The sequence below is a fragment of the Oncorhynchus nerka genome, linkage group LG4 (genome assembly GCF_034236695.1).
Source record: "Oncorhynchus nerka isolate Pitt River linkage group LG4, Oner_Uvic_2.0, whole genome shotgun sequence".
Classification (NCBI taxonomy): domain Eukaryota; kingdom Metazoa; phylum Chordata; class Actinopteri; order Salmoniformes; family Salmonidae; genus Oncorhynchus; species Oncorhynchus nerka.
This window is the reverse complement of record NC_088399.1, coordinates 47,767,369-47,783,999: the sequence shown is the minus strand read 5'-3', so window position 1 is coordinate 47,783,999 and position 16,631 is coordinate 47,767,369. Positions and strand designations below refer to the sequence as shown.

The 16,631-nt window shown below is 39.8% G+C and overlaps 1 protein-coding gene across 1 annotated transcript in view; it reads left to right on the top strand.

Annotated features, from left to right (window-relative positions):
- Positions 1-8,315: 8,315 nt before the first annotated feature.
- LOC115126408 (uncharacterized) overlaps positions 8,316-16,631 on the top strand; it is a 46,647-nt gene continuing 38,331 nt past the window's right edge. The window contains exon 1 of the mRNA XM_029656021.2: positions 8,316-8,696. Within this exon, the coding sequence (XP_029511881.2) occupies positions 8,638-8,696 (59 nt within the window). The 5' untranslated portion in view covers positions 8,316-8,637. The remainder of the gene's footprint in view (positions 8,697-16,631) is intronic.

Genomic DNA, 16,631 nt, shown 5'->3' with positions numbered 1-16,631 from the left:
ACAGTGTAGGATAGAGTGCAGTGATGTGTCCTACATGCAGTGAACTTCAAACGGTCGCCTACTGTAGATGTATAAAATGTAATAATCATTCATCAATAGTATGTATGGCACCTGTTTCCGTTCTAACCTCAAATCCAAGTCAAGCTTTTGATTGAAGCACTTGTTTAACCAACCAACTGAAGATGAATCCCAGCGGCAACAGGTCCAGGGTGAAAACACCTCGACATTACCGAACTCTTTGTGCACTATAACCTGTTATGAAGACGGGTATGGTTATGTTGTGACGAGAGGTCACCTCCAAGGCTATAGTGGCTCTCGTGGAGGTGGTCAGGAACACCGCTAAGAAGATCGGTTACGTTCGCTCCTCCACAGGTACAGTTATTCACAGAGCAGTTAGCCTCAGCCAGGGTACCAGACTGTTTATGCATTTAGCAATGGTACATCTTTGCAAGACAACATCGGTCCACAATTTAATTTGAAAATATAGTAAATTGGTTTCTAGTGATAGCCTACATCACGAGGTCAATGTGTACGTGAAAGTGACAGTAATGTAAGGCGGCTGTGTCTTCCAGGGTTGGACTGTAAGAGGTGGAACTGTTTCCTCCGGGGTTTGACTATAAGAGGAAACTGTGTCACTGTCTTTCTCTATTTGACTACTGTCTCCTATACTGCATGGTTTGACTTATAACATGGTTTGACCTCAGTGGCGATTTTAGCATGTAAATCTTGGTGGGGCAAAAAAATACTAAAGTGGGATGCATGCCAGCAAGCCACTACACAACACTAAACAATACATTAATTACACTATAACGGTGACAAACGGTGCCCACAAACTGTTAGGGCCTACATAAAGCTGTCTGGCAGCGAAACATCATTCAGCCTTATTTACTGCCCTTTAAAAAAACATAGCTGATATGACTGACTTGCTTAAACAATCGTGGCTTCTACTGACAATTGAGATGTACAAACTATGGTATAAGGGGACGACAAGCAGATAAGAGGCAATCCGTGATTTCGATTAAGACATTAATGAGCGAGCTAGGACGGACGTAGTCAATATAACTATTTGTTCAGCACTTTTGAAATGTACAGCGATAGAATTCAGAACATGGGCCCTTCTTACAGTGTTCTTCCTGTACACCAAGTCAGAACCATAGGATAAATAATGGGGGCACATAAGCAGACAATGAAATCTCTTACTATATTCGATGATTACATTTCTCTAAAACAGGTTATAGGCTACATGTGCACCACCAAGTCAGAACAGTAGGCAAAATTATTAGGGTGAGGCTCATGTGCTACTAACATCTTACTACACAACATAGACTTAGTATTACTTTCTTAGCTACAGTACACAAATCTCCCTGGCATATTACAACATTTATGCAGCAGTATACAATACATTTTTGGACACACCATGTTGTACTGTGCTCACTTGAACAGGAAGGTGGAGTGGCGGTCCTACGTGGGCAAATTTTGTCATCAAACTTTGTCATTTGGGCAATCTTGATATACAACATTTTGAACAGAAATGCAATGGTTCATTAGATCAGTCTAAAACTTTGCACATAAACTGCTGTCATCTAGTGGCCAAAATCAAAATTGCACCTGGGCTTGGAACATTATGGCCTTTCTCTTACCTTTCAAAGATGATGGTTTAAAAAAAATACACAAGAACGGTTGTTTTATTCCTTTGTATTATCTTTTACCAGATTTATTGTGTTATATTATCCTACATTCCTTTCACATTTCCACAAACCTTAAAGTGTTTCCTTTCAAATGGTACCAAGAATATGCATATCCTTGCTTCAGGGCCTGAGTTACAGGCAGTTAGATTTGGGTATGCCATTTTGTGCGAAAATTGAAAAAAAGGGGAGGATCCTTAATTAAGCAAGTCAGCCATATCAGCTATGTTTTTTTTTAAAGGCAGTAAATGAGGCTGAATGAACTATTTCGCTGCCAGACAAGGCTCCACTGATAGCCAGGTGTAGCAGTGGTAAGGTTTTGGGACTGCTGTTGGGACAGCTTTATGTAGGCCCTTACAGTTTGTGGTCACCGTTATAGTGCAATGAATGTATTTTTTAGTGTTGTGTTGTGTTGTGTAGTGGCTTTACTGGCATGCATCTAAAAAAAATGTTTTTTGCCCCACCAAGATTTACATGCTAAAATCGCCACTGATAATATATAATAACCGCGGCTTGTGAGTCAACCTGCGCAGTAGCAACCAATGTGATAATGGCTTGGGTTATTCATATCACTACACTGTATTTATTAATTATTTTATTTAATGTTTTTCAGGTTATGAAATGTTTTGAATTCAATGCACTAAATATTGTACGATTCAGATTCTAGTTTTGTCACGCCCTGATCTGTTTCACCTGTCTTTGTGATTGTCTCCACCCACCTCCAGGTGTCTCTTGTTTTCCCCATTAGTCCCCGGTGTATTTATCCCTGTGTTTCCTGTCTCTCTGTGCCAGTTTGTCTTGTATTGCCAAGTCAACCAGCATTTCTCCTAGCTCCTATTTTTCCCAGTCTCTGTTTTTTCTTTTTTTCTTTTATTTTATAGTATTTTTATTTTTTGACCCTTGCCTGCCCTGATCCTGATGCCAAATCCGCCTGCCTGACCACTCTGCCTTTTCTGACCTCGAGCCTGCCTATCCCCTTGTACCGTTTGGACTCGGACCTGTTTACTAAACCCCTGCCTGTCCTGACCTCTCGCCAGCCTATCCCCTGGTACTGTTTGGACTCGGACCTGTTTACTAAACCCCTGCTTGTCCTGACCTCGAGCCTGCCTATCCCCTTGTACCGTTTGGACTCGGACCTGTTTACTAAACCCCTGCCTGTCCTGACCTCTCGCCAGCCTATCCCCTTGTACCGTTTGGACTCGGACCTGTTTACTAAACCCCTGCCTGTCCTGACCTCTCGCCAGCCTATCCCCTTGTACCGTTTGGACTCGGACCTGTTTACTAAACCCCTGCCTGTCCTGACCTCTCGCCAGCCTATCCCCTTGTACCGTTTGGACTCGGACCTGTTTACTAAACCCCTGCCTGTCCTGACCTCTCGCCAGCCTATCCCCTTGTACCGTTTGGACTCGGACCTGTTTACTAAACCCCTGCCTGTCCTGACCTCTCGCCAGCCTATCCCCTTGTACCGTTTGGACTCGGACCTGTTTACTAAACCCCTGCCTGTCCTGACCTCTCGCCAGCCTATCCCCTTGTACCGTTTGGACTCTGACCTGTTTACTAAACCCCTGCCTGTCCTGACCTCTCGCCAGCCTATCCCCTTGTACCGTTTGGACTCGGACCTGTTTACTAAACCCCTGCCTGTCCTGACCTCTCGCCAGCCTATCCCCTTGTACCGTTTGGACTCGGACCTGTTTACTAAACCCCTGCCTGTCCTGACCTCTCGCCAGCCTATCCCCTGGTACTGTTTGGACTCGGACCTGTTTACTAAACCCCTGCTTGTCCTGACCTCTCGCCAGCCTATCCCCTGGTACTGTTTGGACTCAGACCTGGTTTATGAACTCTCGCCTGTCCCAGACCTGACATTTGCCTACCCCTTCTGGTACAATAAATATCAGAGCTCAACCATCTGCCTCCTGTGTCTGCATTTGGGTCTTGCCTTGTGCCCTTATAAGTTTTTGGAAATCACAATTGGGAAATACTGTTTATTATAGTCACGGGTCTAGCCACTCAGCTGGTTATATGATATTGCTTCATAAGTTTATTTCAGAGTCTTGTGTGTCCAAAGACGGGAGATGAGTTATATTGATCTCCAAACTAGATCATGTTTTTTTTTAAATATGCAATGTGTATGGGTACAATTCTCCCACCTCAAATAATACTTTATTTTTGGATCTTGCTGTTAAGCTTACTGAGCTGCAAAACAAGTATACAAATGCATGGCTTATAACTGCCAGGGTGTTTATTTAATAGAAACTTAAACGATTATACCTGGTGTAATAGGTCAATGATAGTCAGATCCAGAATGGATTTGTTTCTCATTTCTACCCCACTTTTACAGTATGTACAAGAAGTAAGTCATAAACATGCTCCTTCGATTGATCATAAATTGATATTTTTGAAGTTAGAATGTTCTGAAGAATCCAGTGCGTTCGAGGATACCGGAAACGTAGTAATTCACTCCTAAATGATCCAGTCTTTAACAAGAGCATAAAGAACTTGCTCATAGACTTGTTTAATTCAGATGATTTAGAACCAAAGCATGGAAGTAAATGGGAAATATTTCATATTTAAGGTAAGATCTATCGGCATTACAAGCAGTAAGGAACTATAGGAGCAAAAATGTTTGAAAGACGATGAGCTTATGAATAAATTGAATGTTCTTTTTAGAAAAGGATACCATTTCAGCAGAGGAAGAAACAGATTGAATACATCTCGAATAGAAGTAGATCAAATGTAAATTAATGTAGCTTAAAGGGGCCTTTATTAAATCTAGAGCAAAATGGGTTGAGGAGGGTGAGAAAAACACAAGCTGTTTTTTTGCTCTTGAAAAAAGAAACTATAAGACCAAATCTCTTTCTGCCTTAAATACTGACATCTTGTGTAAAGACCCTATGAGAATCACTAGCTTTGTGTATTCTTTCTATGACAATCTGTATACATTTAATGGGATTGAATGGGAATGTTTTATAAAACATGTCCATGGTCATGTTCCAATGATTTCTGATGAGTTCAAGTCCATATGGGAAGATGAGTTTTCTTTAGTGGAGATTAGAGATGCGCTTAAATCTATGAGGATGGGCAAAGCACCTGAAACAGATGGTCTTTCTGCAGAATGTTATTTACACTTTTGGAAACATTTAGAGGGACCAGTATTCAACATGTTCCAAGAATGCCTAGCTAAGGGTGAGATGATTACTACCATGAAACAAGGGGTTATTTCCTTAATACCAAAGGTTGATAAAGATCCCCTTTTCATAGATCATTGGAGACCCATTACATTATTAAATACAGATTATAAATGGATTACTTTAGCATATGCCAATAGTCTTACAATGGGCCTAAATCATCTTATTCATGAAACTCAAACTGGTTTCATGAAAGGTCACCACATCAGCTGTAACATTGGGTTCGTTTTAGACTTGATTGATTACGCTGATTCAATTGACTCAGAGGCTATTATTTTATTCCTCAACTTTTGTAAAGCATTTGATACAACTGAACACAAATTCCTAATACAGTCGTTGTACACTTCTGGTTTCGGGACTAGCTTTGTGTCTGTTATCAATATGTTTTAGAAAGATATTAAAAGTCTTAACACATCTAAAATATTTAATATTCACCGTAGTGTACGCCAGGGTTGCCCTATTTCAACTTTCATATTCATTTCAGTTGTAGAATTACTATATATTAGGATTTTAAACAACCCTGAGAGGTATTTTAATATTTGGAAAATTAATACAAATATCTCAATTAGCAGACGACACAGCTATGTTTCTAAAAGACAAGGATCAAGTTGCTATTGCACTTAAAATGATCAAATCATTCTGCTCAGCTTCTCGTCTGTAACTTTACTTAATAAATGTGAAATATTTGCCATACATAACTCAAATTACCAATCTGTTGAGCATATTCCAGTGAAAGATCATGTGAAATATTTAGGGGTGCACATGGCAAAAAACGTATTGTCCATCAACATCTCAATTTCTTTTAGAGATTAAAGAAAACAAAATCCATTTTAAACAACTGGCTCCAGACTAATAACTGGCTCCAGACTAATAACTGGCTCCAAACCTGGTTTGAAAGAAGTATTATATTTGTGCTTGATTTATTCGATAAAGAAGGAAATATACTCTCTTATAGAAAGTTCTTACAAACATCTAACTTCCCAATAGATTAAAAAATAATTTAATTCTATACGCAAAGCAATACCTTCAGGACTTACTCAATTAATGAAATCTCATCTGTGCTTTGGAGAACATAGATGCACAAATTAAGATAGATGCACAATTTATGTTAGAAGGTTGCCCTCTGCTGGATAAGAAATGTAATAATACATTCGTAAGAGAGCCTTTTAACTCCAAAAACAAGATCTATCCTAGAGGGAAATTCTTCTGGAATGCATATATTACTGAAACTTAATGAAAGAAAGCTTGGTTGCTCCCTCACAATTTTTTCATATCAAATAGTCAAGTAAAATAAATTCACTTTAAAATTGTGCACAAAATATACCCTTGCAATAACTTGTCTGTGGTAAAGAAGGGGAAACAATTATACACATTTTTTTTATGAGTGTGACTCATAAATAAGTTATTTGAAGTTATTTTGGAGCGAGTTAAGTATCTACATTTATTATTTCATTAATGAGACCGATGTATGTACAATGAAAGATGTAATATGTTATAATTCAAATGAAACAAAACTACAGAATTTGTCGTTAATTTCTTAATTCTCTCTGGTAAATGTTATATACACAAAAACAAATATTATAAATCTGTCCCCAAATGCAATATATTTTTATTTGAAATCCAATATTTAATTAAAAAGAAATAACAAAAAGCCACTGTATTCCCCAGGTGGTAAAGGTAGGCAATAACACGTCTGCCACGCTGATCCTCAACACGGGGGCCCCTCAGGGGTCCGTGCTTAGTCCCTTCCTGTACTCCCTGTTTACCCACGACTGTGTGGCCAACCACGACTCCAATGCCATCATTAAGTTTGCTGACTACACAACAGTGGTAGGCCTCATTATCGACAACGATGAGACAGCCTATAGGGAGGAGGTCAGAGACCTGGCAGGACAACAACCTCTCCCTCAATGTGAGCAAGACAAAGGAGCTGATTGTGGACTAGGACCCCATTAACATTGACGCGGCTGTAGTGGAGTAGGTCGAGAGTTTAAAGTTCCTTGGTGTCCACATCACCAACAAACTACCATTGTCCAAACACATCAAGACAGTCGTGAAGAGGGCACGACACATTTTCCCCCTCAGGAGACTGAAAAGATTAGGCATGGGTCCCCAGATCCTCAAAAATTATACAGCTACACAATCGAGAGCATCCTGACCGGTGGCATCATCGCCTGGCATGGCAACTGCTCGGCATCTGACCGTAAGGCGATACAGAGGGTAGTACGTACAGCCCAGTACATCACTGGGGCCAAGCTTCCTGCCACCCAGGACCTATATTTATTTTATTTGTATTGAACCTTTATTTAACCAGGCAAGTCAGTTAAGAACAAATTCTTATTTACAATGACGGCCTACCCCGGCCAAACCCGGACGACGCTGGGCCAGTTGGTCGCCGCCCTATGGGACTCCCAATCACGGCCGGATGTGATACAGCTGACCGTAATTGATATATACTAGGCAGTGTCAGAGGAAAGCCCAAAAAAATTCTCCAGTCACCCAAGTCATAGACTGTTCTCTCTGCTAACGCACGTCAAGTGGGACCGGAGCACCAAGTCTAGGATCAAAAGCTCCTTAACAGCTTCTCCCTCAAGCCATAAGACTGCTGAACAATTAATCAAATGGCCATCCGGACTATTTACATTGACCCCCCATCCCCACTTGTTTTTACACTGCTGCTACTCGCTGTTAATTATCTATGCATAGTCACTTTACCCCTACCTACATGAACAAATTACCTCGACTAACCTGTACCCCTCCACACTGACTCGGTACCTGAACCCCCTGTATATAGCCTTGTTATTGTTATTTGGGGGGGGGGACTTTTAATAATGTTTTACTTTACTTTATTTTGTAAATATTTTGAACTGCATTGTTGGTTAAGGGCTTGTAAGTAAGTATTTCACGGTAAGGTCTACTACACCTGTTTTGTTTTGAACTCTCACTGGTTTGTACATTTGTAACCCCTGACCTTATTTTATTTATTTTATTGTAGGTGCTTTAACTTTTGAAAGTCAAATAGTTTTTGCTTTTCTCAAAATAGCATTTTAGAGTTTTTAAATTGTAGCCTATAGAAATGCAGTAGTCTAAATGAGCTTAAACGTGTAAAAATGTATAGGAAGGGAAGACCCAGTCCGGACCTCACTAAAACCCAGACTATAAACCTAAAACCCCTAGCTATGGCCCTGCCAGCAGAGGTTATTGTTACACACTTATTACATATGCCTCGAGAAAAGTGAAAGGCACAATATTCACCATCACCGCACACTGACTCTGTACTGCTCTCTGTCTCAGACGTCGTTGATGTCGTCTCTGCTGCTGCGAATATAACGCTTTTACCAAGAACAATGGCAACGTTAGTGAATTTACACCAATAATATTCGGTGTGACACAGCTCTATGTTACAGAGATTTCAATTGGTTGAAACCTCGTGCCGGAAAGAAAACCCTTTTAGGGTCTCGGGTCGAGCTTGCTTTGAAGAACAGACTGGACAATTTTCACGTCTGAAGGACTGAAGTGGAGATTTGGTGACTTTGGAGTGGACAAATAGGAGTAGGACCACCGTCAGACCAACGTTTTATCGACCGCAAAACAACAGAGCAAATAGCCAAGGGCGTTTGGACCAGCAGAAAGTATGCGAACTTCTCTGTTCGCATTTGGAACTGTCGGCTACTTCATGTGTGTTTTGCGTTTAATGTTCGTTACGCGGATAAACTGCGGAGGAAAACTTAAACTTGATTGATTTGTATTTATTTTGAAAAGTCACCATGTTGGGGGATGAGGGGATCTATGCGGCGAAGAAGAGGAAGAAACCCGTCCAGAAAAGGTAAGCATAATATGTTTATAAATATAGGATGTATTCACTGCTTTCTGCTTCTGGTCATGCACGTCTCTTAGATTAGGTCCAAAGTCATTAGTGTCCCATTTCGGTTCCGGGCCGTGGTAAAGTTGGTTTGAGTTTCGATATATCTCTAGGAAGAGTGTTGGTGGTTCTAAACTTCTTTCATTTAAGAATGATGGAGGCCATTGTGTTCCTGGGGACCTTCAGAGCTGCTGAAATGTTTTGGTACCCTTCCCCATATCTGTGCCTCGACACAATCCTGTCTCGGCGCTCTACAGACCATTTATTCGAACTCATGGCTTGGTTTTTGCTCTGACATGCACTGTCAACTGTGGGACCTTATATAGACAGGTGTGTGCCTTTTCCAAATCATGTCCAATCAATTGAATTCACCACAGGTGGACCCCAATCAAGTTGTAGAAACGTCTCAAGGATGATCAATGGAAACAGGATGCACCTGAGTCTCATAGCAAAGGGTCTGAATACTTATGTAAATAAGGTATTTCTGTTTTTATTTTTAATACATTTGCAAAAATATCTAAAAACCTGTTTTGCTTTGTCATTAGGGGGTATTGCATGTAAATTGATGAGGACAAGAGTCTGAATACTTTCCAAAATGCGCTGTATGTCCCTCTCCTGTGATCATTCCAACGTTTGTTTGAGGTGTCTAGGTCACATGGTCAATTAGCTATTGGATTTTAAGTGACTTTGTATAAATATAGATATAAAAAAAACAAGTGCAATGATTTTGTGCAACATAGCTCTCTATGTAAGGAACAAATGAGAGTTGAAATTAGGTTGCTAAGCTTGTTTGAAGAGCTATTGAAATTATATACTTTCAAATATTTCTATAAAATCGTGTAAGTGGTATTTGGACAATACAAAGTTGCTTTGAGGTGCCTACGTCATGTGATCAAGGAGCAATTGAAGTTCTAAGTCACACATTTAACTAATAAATTGAGGGGTAAAATATATATATATATATTTTTCAAATAACCAAAGCCTGTGCGATGTATGTCCCAACCCTGTGAACATTGTAACATTGGTTTGAGGTGTCTAGGTCACATGGTCAATTAGATATTTAATTTTAAGGGACTTTGTATAAATATAGATATTTAAAAAATAGCATGCGCTATTTCTTGCTGAAGTGCTAAAGTACTAAAATAGAATTCACAAGTGAAAAAGTGATAGACTAATATTGTCACCCATCAGACTATTCTTAATTTAATATTGTCTTTACATTTAATAAATACTATATGTGTGAAATGTGGTTTGATTTAGAATGGACCATTATCGTGCACCTGTCTTGAAACGGGCAAGGGAAAACAATACATGTCATCTTTGCACTTAAATAGAGAATGGAGGACTTTTTCCCGTGGTTCATTTTCATGCCAGTCAGGTCGACTATACTCCTGTTAAAGAGAAGCAATGTGCTTACTATTAGTAAAGTCGATAAATAAATATAGTAGGCCTAGTCTATATAAAGCTGATGTGATCCTCCTCTTTTTAACCAAGGCCATCACTCCGTTTTCTTACGCAATTGCATAGCCTTTAGAAATGTTGCGCAACATGAGCTCATGGGCCCTCATGAAGTGTTTGATTAGATTTTGTAGGTCCTACCAGAGTGGCCTACCATCAAAAACAATGGAGAAAATGTGTCGCATAACATTTTAACATGCAGGGCTTGACGTTAACCTGTTTATCCATTTGTCATTCAGGCAAGGAGGTGACTGAAAATGTTGTGTTGTTTGATGCAAACCACTTTACAAAATAAAATGCATTAATATGCTACCCTCTGCCTATTGGCTACTTAGCTTACTGAAGCCTGTATCAAAATACAACACTGACACTTTAAGACCAAAAAAAAGCTCTTTGTCGGACCCACTTTTCAAAGATGTACACATTTTGTGCTCTTGTAGGAAGCAATCACTCCACCATTGCTGACTACAAATGATCTATGACTGGCTAATAATTCACTAACTAGCAAATAACTCACTAACTAGCAAAGGATATGAACAATTGTGCACATGTGGCTACAAGCAGCTCTCGCTTTGATCTCAAAACAAGTGCATCTACTCCGCTCATGCTGTAAACACAGTCCAGTTCAAAGTGACTGGCACAGATCCATATATGGAAATGGTCTATTTGCATATGGGCCTACTGCAGCTCTGATTGGTTATGCTGCAGTACGGGCTGAGTCGTGCATGTCAATGCAATATAATCCTACTCTGATGCGTTCTGCCTACAACAAAATCACTTGCATAGTTTTACATACTAAGTCTCGCATAGTTCGTTTTGTTTCGGTATGTTGCATTGAAAGTGGCTAATATTGAGTTGATTCAATCACAATTCCCACAGTAATGGGAAACATTGATAGTGTTAACTTAAGGGGGAAAACTCTAGAAAATTGAGTAAAATTCAGTCTTTCGCTTCTCTGCGCGGGCCGATATTTCATCATCCCATGGGATCCGTTAAGACTGCGCACAGCAGAAATATCACTGAAATATTGTAGTTCCTACACATCACCTTCTATATTCAAAGAAAATAGGCCTTTTATAGGCTAAGTTGATGAGCTAATGGCCAGCATCATGCTCATGTCAGTCCTCTAGAAGAGATGTAGTCTTCCTAGCAGGGCCGGCCCGCTCATAAGACAGGATTAGGAGGATGCCTATGGCGGCAGATTGAAGAGGGCGGCATTTTCTGAGCTAAACTAACCAAGAGTCACCTCCAACAACACATGAAACAGGGACGCAAAATATTTATCTTGTCCATTCTAGAGGTCGACCGATTAATCGGAATGGCCGATTAATTAGGGCTGATTTCAAGTTTTCATAACAATCAGAAATCTATATTTTTGGGCGCCGATTTGCCGATTTAAAAATTTTCAAATGTTTTAATTAATATAATTGAGTTTTTACACCTTTATTTAATCTTTATTTAACTAGGCAAGTCAGTTAAGAACACATTCTTATTTTCAATGACGGCCTAGGAACGGTGGGTTAACTGCCTCGCTCAGGGGCAGAAAGACCGATTTTCACCTTGTCAGCTCGGGGGATCCAATCTTGCAACCTTACAGTTAACTAGTCCAACGCAATAATGACTTGCCTCACTCTCGTTGCACTCCACAAGGAGACTGCTTGTTACGCGAATGCAGTAAGCCAAGGTAAGTTGCTAGCTAGCATTAAACTTATCTTATAAAAAACAATCAATCATATTCACTAGTTAACTACACATGGTTGATGATATTTCTAGATATTATCTGGCGTGTCCTGTGTTGCATATAATCTGACTGAGCATACAAGCATACAAGTATCTAAGTATCTGACTGAGCGTGGTAGGTAGAAGCAGGCGTGTAAACATTCATTCAAACAGCACTTTCGTGCGTTTTGCCAGCAGCTCTTCGTTGTGCATCAAGCATTGCGCTGTTTATGACTTCAAACCTATCAACTCCCGAGATGAGGCTGATGTGACCGAAGTGAAATGGCTGGCTAGTTAGCGCGCGCTAATAGCGTTTCAAACTTCACTCGCTCTGAGCCAAGGAGTGGTTGTTTCCCTTGCTCTGCATGGGTACCGCTGCTTCGATGTGGTGGCTTTTATCGTTGTGTTGCTGGTTCGAGCCCAAGGAGGAGCGAGGAGAGGGACGGAAGCTATACTGTTCCACTGGCAATACTAAAGTGCTTATTAGAACATCCAATAGTCAAAGTTTAATGAAATACAAATGGTATAGAGGGAAATAGTCCTACAATAACTACAACCTGAAACTTCTTACCTGGGAATATTGAAGACTCATGTTAAAAAGGAACCATCAGCTTTCATGTGTTCTCATGTTCTGAGCAAGGAACTGAAACGTTAGCTTTCTTACATAGCACATATTGCACTTTTACGTTCTTCTCCAACACTTTGTTTTTGCATTATTTAAACCAAATTGAACATGTTTCATTATTTATTTGAGGCTAAATTGATTTTATTGATGTATTATATTAAGGTAAAATAAGTCTTAATTCAGTATTGTTGTAATTGTCATTATTACAATTTTTTTAAATATTATTTTAATCGGCTGATTAATCAGTATCAGCTTTTTTGGTCCTCCAATAATCGGTATCGGCGTTAAAAAATCATAAATCCATTCCCAGCGCGCCTCTCCTAGGTGCTGTTGGAGAGATGCAGCGCTCCACCAACGTTATGTCAAAAAAATAATCTAACAAATCCTTTATCAGAAAGAGTATGTGGCCTTTTCTGTAGCCTACAGGCTGGAGAGAAAATGTATGACAATGTAATGAGATTCATTTTTTACATCATGCAGGTTTCTCCGATCAAATAGCCTAACATAAATGGCGCCCAATCGAATAAAGAATGCGCTGACATGTTAACAAACATCATATCCTATCCTAAAAACAAGACCGGTCAAATTAAAATGGACCATATGGAATGTACAATCAGGCTACTCACAACTGCTGTCCGGGAGTTTCATCCCGTGGGCTCAATTGTCATGCTCATTGATTTACATTTTTGACGAGCTGATGATAGTCAAAAAGAAAATACTTCTGCATTTTCCGTGTAAACACATTACAAATAGGCTCAGGATAACTCCTCCTGATAAAGTTGGGTAGCTGATATTCAGAGCTTAAATAGCCAAATTGATTAGTCTCAGGAATCAGGTCTAATAAAGCCAATGCAATGGCGTGTTTTATAAACGGTGGGCCTACCACATGGATGGGCATTCATAAAATTCCATTGGGGGCCGACATGGTAGGCTATACCTCAGTAAGCAGGGGCCGACGCCTTTTGGACATATGTTTTTGGTGCATGCCTTGATTTCCATGGACGTTGGTTTTTGGTCATATCTGAACCAATCATAGATGTCTATGTTTGGTTCCGATTTGGTCCGGTCTGGATCAGCCTTGATTTGGCCTAAACACAGAGATCTATAAAGGATGTCTTTCCATCTTTCATTCAGAATTTAAATTGCACCTAACTTCAACATCTGGAAAATAGGCAACTTTTGGTCTCGCCTAGGGTGGCAGAATGGACCGGACTGGCCCTGCTTCCTAGTAGGAGTCTGCAATAATAAGGTGGTGTGTATGTGTGCGCATCCATTTCAGCATGTTTTGGGGGTGGAGCAAGAGTCGACTCCCTCGACTCCAACCACAGGAGTTGGAGTTGACTCCAAAAATCCTGCAGTCGTGCAACACTAGTGAGAAGTGTGGTAGCAATTCCATAGGAAGACAGGATGTCACATGCTGCGGTTGCTCCCAAATGTACTTTAGTCATAAGACTGGGCGTATAGCAAAGACAAGTTTGTATCAGGTTAGAAAAACACTAGCATATAACAAGAGACTATACTTTAAGCAGTAAAACACAGGATAGCATGACAAATTATTTAATTTTCCATGACATTTCCTCCCTTTTGAGACTAAGTATCAACCTTATGGAAAGTGACTTACAAGCATTTTCATTAAACAAGCATTAACATGAGGAAAAGAGGGAAGAGGAAAGACTTTCTTACACTTAGTACATTACAATTGTAAGTTACTTCCGTTGTCATTGAGTTTCAACACTTCACATAGTGCAATTCACTCTCAGAAGGGGGAAAGGAACATATGAATTTAAACATCACTACATACTTTATCACCACACACAAGGAAATCACTTCGTTGAGACTGTCCATATTGCCACAGGGTCACCATGATGGTAGGGCCTTAACTCTACCTTGGGAGCATCATTCACATAACCCCCATCCCTCTGTGGGCATGGACAGGCTGCACTATTAACTGAATGTTTTTACCTTGGTGTTATGGATTATCATCGTCTTCATCAGACATTTAATCAGACAGGAAATAAATCAGGTAAATAGGGTTCTGGGTGCTTCCTTCAGGGGTCAGTAATGACATGGCAAGAATAGACTCAATGGCTTTGCTGCACAATTTCTTAACAGGTGTTGGAATCGACTATAATAAGCATTATTGTAAAAAAAATAACTATGCCATAAATCAACCTATAATATAATGTAGCTCCCATAACACCAAATAATAACCCATCCAAACCGATTCCAATCGTTGTCTGGTTGGTGTTCTTTTGCGAGATCACCACTGAGCTCTTTCAGATGCTCCACTATAATAGTCAAGTTAACCTCACCCTAGGGTATGAATGTACAGCAATGGTCACCTATCATTTGGCACACTCTTATGCAAACATTCTGTCCCTGTATGTACTTAGCCTCCGGCTACAAATATATTTTGCACAATGAATCATTCTATCTAACCCATAACACGTTAGTCATTACTGCTAGTCCACTTATATAGTTATAAACATACTAAAACATGCTCAAGTCAATTGTGCTGTATCATCCAGAAAGCCATATGTATTAATGCATTTTAACATTAGACTTATGATAACATGGTAAAACAAAACCCCTACTATCAATGTTATACAACCCACATTTAGAATGACTGTCTTCAATGCTCCACGTTGAGTCTATCACTCAAATTCAAGACCCTCAACTTAGCACCCATCGTCACGGTTAAAATGTACATTTACAAACAGTATATTCATCTTATATTCCCAACATGAACTATTCTCATCACTTGTGGTAATTACAGATTGGTATCTCAATGCATTCTTAGTCTAAATTACTATACATTTTGCAGTGTGCAGACCTCCACAATCAATCTAATACCCCAAAGAAACAATTACGGGCACGGTTGACCAACCGCTTTCGATTCTGCCTGTGTCCCCACTAAATATAATAATTTTCCTGTAAATTTAGCCAATATTGCCCCTCCACTTTTCGAATGACCAACGGCCCCACACACTACATTTCGGTATTTTTCCACTACCCCCGCAATATACATGTTGATAACAGGTTTCAAACCTGCAATCAGAACATATGTACACATTTTATCAATATACTCACAAACCCAAGCTGTGTTCGAATACCCATACTAATATACTATATGCTTAATGAGTATATACTTCACACTATATACTATTAGTTCATTTTAGTATACTGTAAACAAATGCTAACCTTTCAGTTGAGCTTCGCATGTCTACCGGAAATGTATGTTGTTGCTATGCAGCCTATTGCTAGCTTGTTAGCATAACAAATGACTAGTTAGACATTTTATGAATTTGGGTGTTTTGGAAATTCAGACTGTTCAGAGCGTACACTGCCCGCTCTGGCCAAGTAGCAGGGTTGATCCAAGCTCTCTGACCTAACAAAGGCAGTCAAGCACCCAAACTAACATGCTAAAGTTGGATAGCTTGCCAGCTACTTCCAGACACAAATAAGATAACACATCCTCACTCTTACCATTCTACTCACCCTAGCAGAGCTGGTAAGGCTTTTTTCATGTTATCCAAAACGTTGGTGACTAACTGTGCTGCTGGCAAGAATTGAATTACGTTATTTTCCCCCAACGTTGGCCATATTCATCGGGTGTTGAGTGTTTGTAAATTCATCAGTTATTCTGCGCTCTGGTACATTCAAATGTAGCTAAGGTATGAGTGACATGAATAATCAAGTCAATAAATGTTGGGTAGTTGAATAGCATATAGTTCATATACTGGAAGATTTGATATATTAGTAGCCAGCTAATGTTAGGCAGCTAGCTAACATAAACTCAGCAAAAAAAAAATGTCCCTTTTTCAGGGCCCTGTCTTTCAAAGATAATTCATAAAAATCCAAATAACTTCACAGGTCTTCATTGTAAAGGGTTTAAACACTGTTTCCCATGCTTGTTCAATGAACCATAAACAATTAATGAACATGCACCTGTGGAATGGTCATTCAGCATGTCTGGGACCTGTTGGATCGAAGGGAGAGGGTTAGGGCTATTCCCCCCAGAAATGTCTGGTGGTGCCTTGGTGGAAGAGTGGGGTAACATCTCACAGCAAGAACTGGCAAATCGGGTACAGTCCATG